Consider the following 16,062-nt stretch of genomic DNA (forward strand, 5'->3'; position numbering starts at 1 on the left):
GTATACGGCAAAAATTTAATTGACACCATCCTCTCAGCAAGTTGCTGTAGCTTAGGCTCTGTCAATAATGCACTGCTAGACTGATGGCTGAAGTCTCCTCAAAGACCCTTTAACTAAGCTTGGCCAATTGATTTTGAAGGGGTGGGGAGTTTGCATAACCTGTGGAAATAGTCTTAACATTGAGGGTCACAGTCTGAACTTGTTCCAGTGACCAGTGAACTTGCAAAATCCTCTGCTAATTCCACCTACTGTGACCTCGGAGTTATTGCCTTAATGACCAGATCAAAACTATGCTAATCTCTGTCTGGACAATGAAGAGGCTGGGATAGAGACAGGGGCTGGAAATGAAGGTATAAAATCTAATTCTTAGAAACTGTTATCCATCATCTAATCAAAGAAAACGCCCATAGGTGTAGAAAAACACTGGTTGGGGAAAGTAAAAGATGTGGGTATGTGTCTTACACCAAGGACATGGTATAGTGCTGTAACACTTAATCTCAACACATGTGGATAGAATTCAACCGTCGTAACTCATTAACCTTCATCTCCAATTTGCTGACTTATGGCAACTTCAAATCCCTGTTTTCCTAAGGAAGGAGGCATGGCTACATTCGAATCCTAAAGAAAACACGACATACAGGCTAACATTCATGCCAAGCTGGCCACCTGCGCTTGAACCAGCAGCCATTCCACACAAATGGAGCGCATTTGGTTCCCACAGCTGATGACTGCATTAGCCGCAACATGAACCTCCCGTATGGGAATCTGGAGCTTGGTCCTTAATAGAAAACAGATGCTACAAGAGCCAATCTGATGGTTATTAAAAGAAAGAGCTCCAATGGATCACTTCTTCTGTGTCCCCTATCAGATGAGCTGATAAACTTTCTTGTACTTCTAATCGCCAGGATTTAGACTGATCTGGGGGGCCAAAGCCTAAATTCCAGCATAAATGTTTCTCCAAAAGACAAAAAGGGGGGGGGGAAATCCACAACAAACAGATGACAGATGTTGGCCGAGATAGTGGATTCATGCAAATAAAGAGGATATTCACACTGAGTCATCACCACAAATGTGTCAAAAGCCTCACCCTGAGAAAGTACATACACACAGACACACACACATACACACATACACACAGCTGCCTTGACCTGAGACCTCAGGCCTGGCACTGCTCAATGAAAAAGTCCCCGGGGGGCAATAACTATCTAGAACATTTTTCACCATTGACAGCCCATCAGGATTATTAGAGAAGTGAAACCAGTGGACTTGTCCTCTGAGGCAGCCTGAGGTAAGTGAGACTTCTGCTCTCGGGCAGACATGCCACTTTCTCTGTGTCTCCAGGAAGGGTTAGAGAGGGCACAGACAGGACAGGAAGGATGTGACATCATCCTGAGACAAAAAAGGTTTTCCCAATGGATAGCGAAGATACTGGCCAACCAGGGCACTGTATTTGGATTAAAACCCTGTGCTATCAAAGAATCTCTAAAAAAAAAAAAAAATTAAAAAAATCAGATGTCCTACTCACAATTTCTGATTAAGTTGTTATAGTGCTACCGGCTGGATCCAACATCTGCTAAGCATTTCTATCATAGACAGTCGCACAGCAAGAGGGAATTTGTTCAGAATTATGTGCAAAAATTAAAAACACAAGTGGGTGTTTTTTTATTTTAGAATGAGTTGATGGCTGAAAAGATAAAAAATAGTCAAGAAAAATTGTGCTACATCTCTCTTTCAGTCTGAGCCTGACCGCATCACATTTCCTTGTCCATGCACCGTTTACCACAACAAGGCCCAGGGGATTGTGGGAGTATGACATAAGCCTCCTGGGATGTGTCAGACATGTCATGGCAGGGCAGGTTTCTTTTAAGATGCCATCAGTCAGGACGGATGTTTAAGGTCAGAAAGCAAAAAATAAAAGTCCAACCTGGGATGGCAGGCAGAGGTCCAGGGGTCTATTGCCTGCCTGGGACAGAGAGCCATTATTATTTCAGCATCAGTGCCATGTTTATCTTGCTTGACCTCTCTCTTACCCTCTTACCCCGGCAGAAAATACCCTCTGACAAACAGCCTTTCTCTGGGTGCCCTCTTTCCCACATTACTCCTGCACGGTGTCCCTGACACAGGGCCTTAAGAGACTAACAGCTTTTCATTCAGAGGGGAAAACAATAAACCAGACAGTCTCTCTTCATCTCAATCAAATCCACAGCTCCTACAATAGCACCGCGCTAACCCATGACTTCCCATAGACACACAACATATAAAACTCTTATTTTGGTCCACTTGATAATTGCATTTCTGAGCATGCTCCTTAGATGAAGCGATAAGCAATACATCCCAATGAACACCAACAGAGCCCTGTGAAGATAAACAGAGCTTTGCCCCTATAGTGCTCGCACACCCCGGCCAAAATAGCCCTAATGGCAGAATAATCATTCCCCGCTGTGGTAAAGGGAAGGCCTAGCAATTTTCACTTCACCACCAAAGACCTAAAACCTCAGCAGGCGGACTCTGGAATGCATACCTGGCAAATGAACACGGCAAGTGCCATCGCAACTGGCAAATAACAAGTGAAGACTTCAGGTTCCTAAAAATCATGCACGGAGCGCAACCAGGGGGTAAGCAGTCCTCCATAATGTCCTACGCTCTTTGGAGGGGAAGGGAGAGGGCTGCTGGTTAAAATTAGAGAGTAAGTCTGCAAATAGAATTGGAGAGGGGCCACTTAAAGGTGCATTGCACAGCATTTGCAGGCAAGCGGCTCCTTCACACCTTGGAGGAGGCTTGTCAACGCAGTGATGGCAAAAACACTCACTTGGACCTCCCTGTGGGTTTCTGGAGTGCTAAATCACTCACAGCACACACACTCCACTTTCAAAGGAAGGCCATGTTCTCAGGTCTTGTTTACTTTTATGTTGACCTTTAACTCTCCCAGTGTAATCCTAGCTGTAACTTGAAAAAGCGGTAACTTCAGGGTCAAAAGAGATCCAGAGCTATGTTAATTTTCCTCAGTTTAAAAATCAAACTAAGCTGCAGTTAGGGACCAGCTAACACAGAAGGTGGACTGTGCGAAGCTCTTAGCAGTTTTTGCAAGTTATGAGGCCTTGAGGGTTGAAGCCAACCTTACACTCTGCAGCTCGGTGGTGTTGGTGTGGCAGCATACAAGAAACTAGCGAAGAAGGAAATGAGATATGTGCCAACTCTGACTCTGTTCCTCCTTTGAGCCAAGACACACTTGGACAGGTTCCTGCTGAGACCACCTGGAAGAGAGCACTTTGCCTCATTCCATTGAGGCAATGTTTATCTGAAACCAAGTTAAGACGTTATTGTCTCAAAGGTCAAGTGAGGTCAAAGGCGCAAAAGATCGACTTTTCAGTTGCACTTGATTGATTTTGCACCATTCTCTCTCAACAGCTGGTGGGGAAATTCATTGACCTATGAGCAACCTGTATTTAAAACCTCACTATGTCTTATTGGAACGCTCATTAGAACAAATAATTGCATTTGCTATGGCCAATATGGGCACCAGTGGGACGAATAAAGGGGAAATGGCAAATGATTCAGTTGCTGCATGGAGTCAAAATAGCAGAGGCGTTTTCTTTTTTCACATGGTTAGTCTGGCATCACTGCTCAACTGGGAAAATTTGACTCTAAAAACCCTACAGATCCCAGCAGCTGATCAAAGTTCACTCAACAGAGAGTGTTTTCTTTCAAAGAGCAAACATCACTTATCTGCCTGAAACTGTTGCCTTGCCAGAAACTCTAGCTAACTGGATACGAGGCAGAACATTTCATCAGAAATTCATCTGAAACCTGCAGGCAAAGCAAAATCAAAGGTGGAGGCGAGGTGACCACACAGAGAAGAAATATGCTGCAGTATTTTGAAGTGCAGGAGCCCAGAAAATAGCTTTCTTTGCAGGCTGGATGACAGTATTATGGCATTAATAAGTGAGTCACATTTTGCTGGACTTTCAGTGACCTACACCCACTTGCAACAGAGGTTTTTGTCCATTTTGCTGACTGATGATGAGCCGCAAAATGACAAATGCCTTAACAAAACAACAACACAACACGCAACTGACCGAGGATGTCAGAAAACTGTACACAGGTTTATTCACTCAGCCCATCACCACAGCCACCTTTTCAATGCCGATGAGAAAATTGTGCTTTCAATGTAATTATTGCGAATTTTACTCTATGACAAAGTGCACAAATTTACAGTCAAATAACCCAGAAGTGTACATATATATCCCTCCACTCGAGGACTAAAATCCTTCAGACGTTAACGGCAGCACTTGGAGGAGTTTTGAAAAGCAGGGGGAACTCACCGATTTTTGCTAACTTCTTTTCTCCCGACAAACTGGCTCGGTGGTAAAGCTTTTTCTCGGCGGTGTCGTTTAGCTCAAATCTTGAGGTGAGTTACTCCGTTACTTGTTGAGTTTCACATTGTGAAGCCGTCCGGACAGACATCCCGGTGCTGACCGTCAGCTCCTACAGACCCACAGTCAAACACACGGACTGCCGCTCTGCGCGTGAGGAACGGACAAGAACACATGCTGCCTTCAGGGCCCGTCGGAAACATCACATTACGGGTTGAGCGAGTGATGGCTAAAAGTGATGTAGGCAGTGTTGTTGGTACACTTTACGTTTTATTAACTGGCAATCTATGTAAATAAATATTCATGGCTACCCTCTGCATTCTCTTCACGCTTTTAACCTCCAGTTAGTCACTTTTATGCAACTGTCGAAAATGTAAGAGGGTAAGTGGGCAGTCAGCTTGATTCAGGTGTTCAATTTACGAGGAACAAGTGAAGGCAGCAAGAGACGGCCCGCTATTGTGGAGAAGCCAAATGTCCGCTTGGAGGACTTGAGCAGTGTTTACCTCAACTCCTCACCATGCTCCACACTACAGCTGTCGTGCACAATCTGAAAAAAGTGTTAAAAATCTCAAACATCAAATACTGGTAGCAATTATCTATTATTATTGTTATTCTTAAAGTTTAGTGTGCAGGTCCCACTCGTGGCTGTGTCAGAGTGACAGGCTTGTGAACCAGCATAAAAAATTGTAATCCTGCCAGTTACATTTATGAGGGTCAGGTCAGTAGAGAAGCTGGCTCACAAAGGCTGGATTGACTGAATCAATTGGGTGGATGCTAATTTACGTGCGGCTGCTTGAATAGGAAAGGATGCCTTTGCTATGCACAACCCCCCCTTTTTTTTTTTAGGAAGGGGGGTCTCAAGGCTCTTATTCACGGACTGCGAAGACAGAAATGTACATCTTTAGTAACCCTTTCGCTCAGCCCAGTATATGATTTGCAATTTACTGTCTGACAAGTTGTGCCCATGTTCACAATAGGTTGTATTTATTTATTTATTTTACTAAGGCAGAGTTTCTGGCATGTTGGGTTTTATTCTTCCCGTTATTCTCTGGATTTGCTGCAGAGTTGAACGCTTATTATAATATAGGCCTGCCAATGTTTCCATCTGCTGGTAATAAAGGGGACTTGCACTATGTTGTGTTAATTGTGGAGGTAGTTTGTATGTATGTTACCATTTGAACGCCACAGGAAAGTGCTCAAAATTTCAAAAATACAAATGATTATATCTTGTAAAATGTTTTTACAAAAAGGTCTTAGCTGAGGTCATGTTTTCACACCATTTGTTCAGATTTTCAGATGCTGAATGTTTCATTTGGAGATGCGACTATAGAAATAGCATGCATTCAGTGTTTCAAAAATATTTAATGCTGTTGCAACCGCTATGCAAAGCCACAGGGGAGAGTCACTGTGGGATCCATGTTACGCTGCATTGTGCCATATTGAGTGAGAGAGAGCAAGAGGACGTTCACAACACAAACACAATGTGGTACCACTCAAGTTCAAACAAGCCGGATTCTTATCCAAGGCAAAAAGGCACCCAGCGATTTTCTGTTAAAGTTTTCTTTTTTATTCAGCATAAACATCATTGTACAGATAAAAGAGATTAAAAAAATATGTACAGCTTGTAAAAGTAAAAGCATGAAGGGCTGAAAGATTACATTAATTCATTGTGATGTTGTTTCACAATGTATGAAAAAAAGCATTATTTTCTATTATATTTACTTTGAAAACACTTACAATTCACTGAAAAAATAGTTGTCCAAAGTAACATAAGACAGCACTACTTCAAAATACTAACATTATGTACAATATATTTTCAGTGGAGTAGGCAATGTTTCATAAAACAATAAAACGGACTGAGTGAAAAGGTTGGAGTGGCAGGACTTCAGTGGGTTAAAGGGAAACACCGTATGATCCAAGTATCCACATTATTCCCTGGAGCTCACTCTTTTTTTTTTTTTTTTTTAGCAAAAGTGCCTGACAAAGGAACCAAGGGTCAAAGTTTTGTAGTAACAGAACATCTGAGTTCTGAAAACCCAATATGATCTGTGCCAAAGCAGGACAAATAAAATATTTAAGAATACAAACTGAACCCGTAGGAATGGCATGATGATATCCAGCCATATTCTACCACTCATAACATTAATTCAGTTCAAGTCAGACATCTGTTTTACCTGAGTTCAATATTGTTAATCAATAATAAGCAATTATGGCAGGCCACTGCAACAAATACAAATAAAAATATATATCAAAACCTAAAAGAGATCACATTTTGTTACTGAAGAAGCTCTGTCTTCCATATACTACACATTATGACTGCCAATGTTCCAATATAATGAACAGACATTGTTTTTTGCTTTTTCTCAATAAAAATCAGAGTTCATTCAGTATAGTACACAGCGCTGGTACCGGCAGGGCCAGGGGTCAAAGAGCAGGGTCGAGGGCTCAGATGGGCTTGGTGGTGGAGTTGTAGACCAGACGCTCCCTGTCCTCCATGCTGGTGATCTGGGAGCCATTGACGGGCACATGCTGGGTGTGTGACGGCCTCTTCCTTCCTTTCATGACGCAGTAACCCAGGATTCCAAGCAGGATGAGAATGCCTACACCCAGGACAGCTGCTATCGCTATGTTGCCTGAACAAGAATAAGGATAGTTAACACACACACAAAAAAAAACAAAACAAAACAAAAAAAAAAAACAGCTCATATAATTGAAGTCCAGGTAATTTGCCATTTGTTTTTTGGGTTTTTTTGGGGACTCTAAATCAATAAATTCTTTTGCTCACATTTAGCAGCGGCTCCACTTCCTGTCTTGCAAATTAACATGTCATGCAAATTTATCTTGGTGGTTTGTTCATTTAAATAAAGCACATGAAGGGCTGCCAAGCTGCCAGGGCTCGGCATACAAAACAGAGCACTAAGTCAAGTGCTGCACTCAGTGCCTCAATGAACTGGCAAGCCTTCATCCTTTCTCGTGCTTTGGAACAGTAATGACCCACCAGAAGAGAGTTGACTGAGCGGAAAAAAAGTTTTTAAAGAGCATTGTTGAAGTTTCTCTTAAAGGAAACAATTCAGCCTAATGAGAGACAGAGGGGAACAGAGGGACAGAAGGCTCAATTTCCACTTTAATGAGGTCAAGGCAATAAAAAATAATGAAGAATTACCTGTCTTGGCGTCAGACACATTGCGATCAAATTCTTCCTTCCTGGCAAATACATCCTTTTCTACAATGAAGAACAAGATACAATATTTATTTGGCAAACTTTATAGTACATTAACTATATACTGCATTAAAAAAAAAACCACAAATCAGGAATCCAAAATTTAAAGTGTGTGCAACAGCCGAAAATTACACTGCGTTTGTGAAGGGAGCAGGGAAGTGATACAAATACATTTTATCACATCTTACTGGGACCAATATGCTTATATTTAAAACCACTAAAATACTGATCCGTAGTAAAGAAAAAAACAACAAAAAAATACTGAGAAGAAGAAGTGTTTTTATATTAATTTATATTTATTAGTAGTAGTTGTAGTATTAGTATGCTATTTTAAATACAAGTTTCTATGAGGCGCTGTCATGTAACCAAGATGACTGGCTTACTAAAGCCTTCAATGTATGCAAAAACTTACTGAGTGTGCAAAAGCAATGACATGAGCCCTGACTGGTCAAGAATCAATGCATCAATGACAAGTCTTAATGCAGACTTTGAAAACAGACAACATTTTTGCACCCACTACTTTTGATAAGGGAAATGCAAGCTTTTTATAACTGCTATTATAACCTTCATAAGATTCTCTACTAACTCCACTAGATAACTGATTTTACATTTTTCACTGCAATGGCTAAGCGTGTGGCAACAGGGTGAGAAATTAAATCGGGGTTGCATTTGCATTTCACTGTGTTCATATTTTTCTGATACTCTGTAAAATATTTGTGTGTGAATGCTGCTACTGTCCCTCATGGGGTTCACTGTGGGTGACTGGTGGGAGCCTGCAACTGCAAGATTCTTTCCAGTGCATTCTAGGTGAGAAGAAGGGAGCGGTTGTTGATGAGAAAACAACCGCGTAAGCAGGATGACGCAGTAGAAAATGCTGCCGGCAAGAGAGGGAAAGCGCTGACCCACATAGGCTAATATGTCAACAAAAATGAAACAACTAATACTGAAAAAAACATTTTTAAAAAAAATCATGGGATGTACTAGTTAAGGACAGAGAGTGAGAAAACGACACCATCCCCTGCTGTAAGTTCCTGTCACCAGTTTGCAGCTATACCACAATTTCAAATAAAACAAATGTTAGTGGTGCAAAGTATGCATTTATTTACCAAAATGATCAAGGAAGCAACAAATTCCATTTTGGAAAGTGGTTACTGTGCTCGTTTGGTGCCAACCCACCTGTAACATCTCTGCAGGTCCTCATACAGGCCTCCTTTGACTCAAATCTGTTCTCAGTCCCGCCACAGCCACCGTAGTTGAAGCGGGAGCACTTCTGCTGCATGGGGTTGTAGTACCACTTGGTGAGGCTGTCCCTGCAGCTTCCTGTCTCTGGAGGCTCTGTGCAGCGCACTGTGTCAGAGAGGAGAGGAAAAAACACATGGAAGGGGTGAAACTGGGGAGTACGCAGAGCAATAAGAACCTGTTTCGTGACTACAATCATAGTGAGTGTGGTAAGACGCCAGCACAAGTAAAGGTTTGGAAACCACATGTGTGAGACCAGAGAAACATCAAACTACCTTTTTGCTCATCCACAGGAATCTGCAGCAGGATACGAAACTTGCTGTCCACTGACACAGAAACAGAGAACAGAGTTTAGGTTAGTTAGGTCTTTTGTTTTAGAATACAGTAATCATATCATCAGTGCATTTATGATGTTGTGAGCCAGTATGGAAATGAAGCCTAGTTTGCAGTGTCTGTTGCTCACAGTTTTTGCAGTCCGCCTCATCAGAGCCGTCACTGCACTGGCTCACTGTGTCGCAGTCCAGGCCTGGGTCCAGGCAGCAGCCGTTGGCGCAGGTAAACTGCTCTGCGGTACACGGAGCGCCACATTTTTCTCCTGCCACACACAAACACACAGGAAATCAGCATTTTCAGTTATGAGGGAGAGATATCCCAGTTACATCCAAGCTGTTGCTTAATCTCGGGATTTCACAGTTGTGCAATCCTGCAGAGTTCCATGGAAAAAAATGTAACCTGGGAAATTTTAACCAGGCCAAACTACATTTTTTTCCTTTTGTTTACACATGCTTATGCTTTTGCGCATGTTGTGCACAACTAGCCAAGACATTTGAGGAGCAGATGTCTCCATGCCTTTGTTTTGAAGAAAGCAAGGATGGCCACTAACCTAAGTTGGGGAGGGATGTTCCTGCCACTTTGGGTGATCATTGGACTGTTGTATTTTCTTTTTTTTTTTTTGGTAAGAATAATATCATAATATCCATTTTTAACACTTGGGAAGGCACAATCCACGAAGCAAAGGAGAAATCTCAGTGTTCAGGTGATGCAAAGTGTAATTTTGTCACCTACCTTGAGGTCCAGGAGCTGGAAAACCTCTTCCACTTTTCTCATTTTTTTCTGAAAGAGAAGAAAGCACAAGATTAAATTTTCTTCACCTATCTCTCGCCACCCAGTTTATTGTACATTAATATTCTTGCTCTGGATAACAGTTACTTCCCTAAGAGTGTAAAATGTATTGTAGCTAATTACTCTAACTCCTAAACCATTATGGTGGAGTCCTTACACTTCTGTAATATTTGTGTCCTACACACTGTCATACCAATAGTATACTAGCAGTACGGTACAGTAGTAACAGACAAGTGCATACCTGAACCATCGCAAGCGTTGGTGCACTCCTGGAAGGACAGGTAGTTGTTGAGGTTTTCCCTGCAGCCCCCAAAAGTGAACTCCTCACACTTCTCTGAGGCAGCGTTGTAATGCCAGCGAGGGAAGGAGCCCCGACATGGCCCGATCTTCTTTGGAGCCATGCAGTGGTCTGATGGGATTGAGGATATATGAAAAGTGAGTTGCTCAGCATGTTATCCAATTCTCCACATCACCCATCTATAAAAAATGAATTCACTTAAATTTTATATCAAAATCCCATTTCTAATGCTTCCTGGAAAACAACTTTGTGGTGTAACGATAAGCATACATAAAAAAATTCCAAGCAATAATACCAATCCGCCCTTGTCCTTTCAAAGTGTCACGAGTGACAACACGGCACAGAGGTGGGGCATTTGTGGACGTTCAACTCCAAACGGTGATAGTTGACATCCAAATCATTTCAACCAAAAACACGACAAAGTACAGAAGTGCCAGAGCACAACATGCTATCAAAATGTCACTTACTTGTGACTTTAAGAACCTGTTTCACTAAAAAACAAGGCTTATTTATTATCCACATGTACCCGCGTGCCTTTAAGCCAACTTGTGGCTATGTTTTTGTTGGGATGACATTTCCACAAGTAATTTTCCTCATTTGCCATACAGATTCTGCCATTGTGAGTAGCCTTCAGTTCATTCAGCCTGATAGCTTATGAGTTTTAATTTAAAAAAAAAAAAAAAAAATTCAGCAAAATGACCAAAAAAATAACATGCTCTCACTAAGTGTACCAGATAGCAAAATCTATTTTCAACTTTACTGTCTTATGTACACATCAAAGGGTTGGATTTTGGAGATTTGGGAGAAATGAAACATGTCAGCTGTATTGTGAGTAAAATACAAATAAAATCTGAATTTAACAGTGTGATGTAAATATATAAATCTGCATGTGCTGTTCATTTCTCATTATGGTGTTTGATTCCTAAGGGTGTATTTTGGAGCAAAGAAAAAAAAAAAACATCAGCAACTTAAAATAAGCTGTAAGTTGCTGTAACACCATTAACTGTAACACCATCATGTTAAGTCACAGAGTCAAATATGAATGTAACAAAAGCTAAAGTGAGAGTAAAACGACTGGCCATAAGTAGCTGACAGCAGGTTATGTGATGTGAGGCGGCTCTCTTTTTTCTTTTGTCTTAAACCATTTAGTGAGCAGACAGACTCCTCATTGCACAATCTGTTGACATGTATAGACAAATGCAACCAAGAAGGAGGAAGTGGCCTGTCTCGAAAAAACGTTTGGTCTGTATGTGGTTGATGATGCATATTCTAAAATCTCACCAGTGTGGTAGGTGGGACAGACGCCTAATATGAGTCATTACATGATAATGAAGCACCTTAAATGCAGATTCACACCATTAACGATTGCCATAAAACAGGAACTCTAAGCTACAGTGACATGCTTATGATCTAAACATGCCTTTTAGATTAAATATAAGGTGTAGTAGCAGCGCTCACTGCACTTTCACTCAAGCGTCCTGTAAACAGCACATCTTCTCATTCATTAAAGGGCTGAGGTGTGATCCAGCCATTCATTATTTAAGTGCAAATGTGGTGGTTTTGACATGTTGAGCCCCTGCTATTCCTTGCATATTCCTTTCAGCCACATTCCTATTCAGGTCACAGTCTTGTTAATGTATAACTGCACCAATGAATGGTTAATAGTCTCCTTTCCGTCTCCTTCAATCTAAACACACTTTTGAATCAACCCACAATCTCCAAATACAGGCCTGGTCCAAATAAATCACTTCAAAGAATAAAATACCCCCCTCAGAATTAATCAATACTATAGAGGATCATGACAGTGACTTCAGTGCTTGTGTTTGTGAAACCCAAGCTGAAACCAGACTGACAGGTTTGTGGAGTCGGGGGTGGAGACAGTGGGACGTTAGAAGGTAAGGAGTAAAAAATTCACAGCCGCTGCCTTTCTCAGTTCCTTTTTTTTTGGGGGACACGAGGACAGGGAGCAGCCTTTGGAGACCATTTAGTTTCTTGTACTGGTGTTTTAATATTCCAGTGGAAGCAAATGGAAGCCACCTGGTTAATTCACAAATCTCAATAAGACTCACTTTCAATATAGGAAACCATTATTCCATAACTAAAAACTACCACCCATGTTTATGTTTTCCCATCAGACTGCTGCCTCTGCTCTGGACTTGCCATCACTGGTTTGCCCCAACACAGACTGAGGCTGGTGTAATCTCATTATAATATGAGCTATTATCTCAGTATCTTCATGCTATTTCATCATCCAGCCCACAGGAATCAAAAGAGCGTGCCTAGACAGGTTTAATCGCAACTAACTGGGAAGTGCTCAGTCCTGTGACAAACATTCAATGCCAGGTTGATGACAATTCTCAGAAATGCATCCTTTCAAGTTTCTACATATAGAAGACTAAGAGGAAGGATCGATACGGACTAAATACCTATTCAAAAGCATCTGTGAATTTAAAAACACTGAATTGAAGGGCAGAAAAAAACCCTCTATAGGTTATGATTTACATTGGATTCATCTGAATGCACTTATATAAGGGTATATCTGATCTCAGCCATGTCCCAACCATAAACACAAGACAGGTGACTCTTGGGTAAGTCAAAAGCAATGTCAAAAAATAGAGGCTGTGTATGAGTAATGTTTACACTCTGCTGTGACTCAAAATGAGTCAGGAACAATGTCACTGAAATTCAGCTACCTCTCCTGGGAGGTCACCATGAAATGTCCCCCTCTACCTGAACTTATACCATAAAAAGGACACTAAAGCAGCTAACCCGCACAGCTCCACTGAAATAAGCCCCAACTTGAAAGCTGCACGTTCATGCCGAGAAGTGAAACGGCTGATGTTAATGTGACCCCAGTGTTTCCTGTTTCATATAAAAGGAAAACTTGAAAAAGCACACCACCGATGTTCTAGACAAAAATACAACCACGGATCATGTTGAGGTTTCAGCACACACTGCTACAATTCAGTGTGCCGATAGCATATCTTTAATTTGTTTATGTGAGATTTTCTTTATGCATCTCACACTCAATCTGGCAGGTCAGAATCTTAATTTTTACCTCTGAATATCATCTAGATACTCACGCTCAGACTGTTCAGCGGTCAGGACCAGGACGGTGATCTGGGTCGAGTCTGACTGGCCGATGGTGTCTGTGACAGTCAGCTGGAACTTGTACACCCCAGATGTCAGATTGGACACGATGACTTGGTCTTCAAAATTGGTTTTCTACAACACACCAAAAGACAATGCTTTATTATGAGCAACAAGCCTCTTAACTCCCCAGGAACACATAATTGATAAATGTGAATACATGAATCTACTTGCATTACAGCGTCTTTACTCACCTCAATGTGTGCATAAGTATTTCCAGACACCATGCTCCACTGGTAGGACGCAATCCCATTGTCGTCTTTGCTCTCGATGCCATTCAGTGTCACGCTGTCCTGAGGCTGAATCACCTGGTCCTGGCCTGCGTTGGCCACCGGTGGACGGTCCTGTGCATCTGGAGGGACAACATCAGTTCAATGTACATCACATATACACACAGTCCACAGGAAAATGACAAACTTGTCAAGAGAGAGGTTCTTTTTAGGATAAAGTGGCCACACAATCCTGTTTGTGCATTAGTCTCCAAGTAGCTTGGCTGTGAATCATGATGGTCACACTCAAAACACTTGAAGAGGCCCCCTCCTTTCACACAATAGGCTAGAGAGAGGAAAACAGAAACCTAAGCCTGTAGCAGGGGCCATAATAAAGCCTGGCATGTGGGAACATGTGGCAGATTTCTGCCCCAAGCCAGTGGCCTTATCTTCCCAGATTATGCCCCACTTTACCACAGACCACCAAATTACAGCCGAGGAACAAGCTGATTTCGCTCATACTGTTAAGGAACAAAAGAAAAAAAAAATTCAACCATTTGATGTATCTGCGGCTCTCCTGGGGCCCTGGGGCCATTCAGGCTCTTGAAGGGCCAGTGGGAGCAGGTCAACTTAATTTATACTCCACTCACCACATGCTGGCATGGGAGGGGGAGGGGGGGGGGGGGTGTTTAATAATTATAGACAGGTTTCCCTCACTCATTTGCAGAACATACAATTATTCAGTTCCACTCAAAAACATGTCTGTTACGGAATGGGTAGTGTAAGACTTGAAAAGTTGTTTGTATAGGTTTATGTGTAATTTTGAGTAGGTGTTGGTCTTACTTGCGTCGTCGCCCTCTGCAATAGCAGTGTCATAAACGGAATCCAGAAAGTAGTTGATGTATCCTTTCTTCCTGACAAAGCGGCAGGTGTATTTCTTTTTGTACAGGCAGTTGAAGAGAAAGCAGGACTTGATTAAACCCTCCTCTGCTCCATTCTCCATGAAGGCGACATTGCACTTGGGGTCCTTGCAGCAGGAGCGGATGCAGTCCTTGTAGCGTTCCACTTTAGGGGAGGCGATGAACGTCGCCCCATCTTTCACAGATTCATCCGCATCAAGTATAAAATCCTCTCGGCCCTTTTTGAATTTGGCCAAACACTGTTCCCCAAAGTCCTGGCCGAGCGTGCAGCTCAGAAATAAAAGCTGGGACAGCAGCGCCGCTCCCAGAAGTCCTCTTTTAAATGGAGTCATTATAATAAGGCCAATAAAGATTCCCTACAAATAAAGTCCTGAGATCACCTGTATGGAGAGAAACGTAAACAGAGCACCCCAAGTTAATGTAAACTATTAACACAAGGTATCGATTTCGTCAGAGTATTTAGGTCGCAAAAAGACAACTCACTTTGCTTTTAGTAACAGATCAACCTTGAGTTGAGGAAGGTGACATGAAAGTGTAGGTCCAGCCTACCAGAGAAGCGTCCACAAATGGCTCTGTATCTCCTCGTCAGACTCCGATGATGTCTCGACCAAGAGGCGGAAAGTCACAAAAGACAATCAGTCGTTTGATGTCGTCGATAGAAACTTAAGCAAACAACAACCGTCCCATCTCTCAGGTGAGTCACTCTACCTGGGAGATACAGGAAGTGAAATCCTACCCCGCGATGCCACTCCCTTTTTCAGTCTCACAGTTGACCGAGATTCCGGGGAACACGGATAAAGCTTTGTGTTGATACCAAACCTCCAAACAGACTGACACAACTATTTAGTGATTTCTGGTGCTGATTTGCCCTATAATGACCCACCAGTTTATTCACCATCTGGCTACATGACTGATTGTAACCGCATGTTATTGGCCCGATTTACACTGAATGTTTAAGTTATAGGTAGAATGATTAAGGTGCTGGTTTGGCAATGTTGACACACTAAGGCAGGTTATCATTTAATACCAGAGGACCTTTACCAACTCTGGCAGGGAATTATTTACTTGTCTCAAGATTTCTCTCATCAAATATTACTAAATCTTAAGGATGTGTGAGCAAAACCTCAAAATATCGTGCGGCTCCAGTAAAATATACAGAAGACTGTGCCACGAAAGAGTAGAAATACTTTAAAGAACAATAAGGTCACTATAAAACTACTATTGAATACCATAGTCCTGGTTATTTTGTTGGAAAATCAATACCTTTATTTAATAAAGAAGAAGAAGAAGAAGAAGAAGAAGAAGAAGAAGAAGAAGAAGAAGAAGAAGAAGAAGAAGAAGAAGAAGAAGAAGAAGAAGAAGCGCACCATATGGGCTATAGAGCGACATTAGCACACTGAAATATTGGTTTATTTACTTATCTGTGCCCTGTCTACTGTGTTTTGGATTCAAATTCATGTGCTGGCGAAAAATCCCTCTTTCATCCAGTGGGTGGCGGTGTGATCCCGACTAAAATTTAAGGAGCGCCTGA

At 41.9% G+C, this 16,062-nt stretch overlaps 2 protein-coding genes across 5 annotated transcripts in view; both read right to left on the reverse strand.

Annotated features, from left to right (window-relative positions):
- The window catches only part of LOC115380699 (pleckstrin homology domain-containing family G member 3), a 36,192-nt gene extending 31,693 nt beyond the window's left edge, over positions 1–4,499 (reverse strand). For all 3 annotated transcript variants that reach the window (XM_030081866.1, XM_030081865.1, XM_030081864.1), the window contains exon 1: positions 4,323–4,499. The gene's annotated coding sequence lies outside the window, so the exon portion shown is untranslated. The remainder of the gene's footprint in view (positions 1–4,322) is intronic.
- A 1,751-nt stretch (positions 4,500–6,250) lies between these two features.
- On the reverse strand, positions 6,251–15,267 carry spint1a (serine peptidase inhibitor, Kunitz type 1 a). 2 transcript variants are annotated; one of them, XM_030081896.1, is made up of 11 exons: positions 15,081–15,267; positions 14,455–14,911; positions 13,597–13,754; positions 13,336–13,477; positions 10,196–10,363; positions 9,898–9,945; positions 9,296–9,427; positions 9,108–9,158; positions 8,770–8,940; positions 7,537–7,596; positions 6,251–7,006 (listed from the first exon to the last, which is right to left on the reverse strand). In XM_030081896.1, exons 2-11 carry the CDS (start codon positions 14,861–14,863, stop codon positions 6,819–6,821), a joined length of 1,527 nt encoding a protein of 508 aa, XP_029937756.1. In that variant the 5' UTR covers positions 14,864–14,911; positions 15,081–15,267; the 3' UTR covers positions 6,251–6,818. The 2 variants fall into 2 exon arrangements, with proteins under 2 accessions (XP_029937756.1, XP_029937755.1); XM_030081895.1 differs by having other exon boundaries at positions 6,261–7,006; positions 15,015–15,214.
- Positions 15,268–16,062: the final 795 nt, after the last annotated feature.

The sequence above is a fragment of the Myripristis murdjan genome, chromosome 22 (genome assembly GCF_902150065.1).
Source record: "Myripristis murdjan chromosome 22, fMyrMur1.1, whole genome shotgun sequence".
NCBI lineage: Eukaryota > Metazoa > Chordata > Actinopteri > Holocentriformes > Holocentridae > Myripristis > Myripristis murdjan.

Bases quoted from the DNA above. Each gene is read 5' to 3' on its own strand.
- spint1a (XM_030081896.1), bottom strand. From the start codon at position 14,863: ATGACTCCATTTAAAAGAGGACTTCTGGGAGCGGCGCTGCTGTCCCAG. The intron at 8,941-9,107 runs GTAGTTTGATGT...TCTCTGACACAG, and splicing joins TCCTGTGGATGAGCAAAAAG to TGCGCTGCACAGAGCCTCCA. The intron at 7,007-7,536 runs GTAATTCTTCAT...ATTCTTGTTCAG, and splicing joins TGTGTCTGACGCCAAGACAG to GCAACATAGCGATAGCAGCT.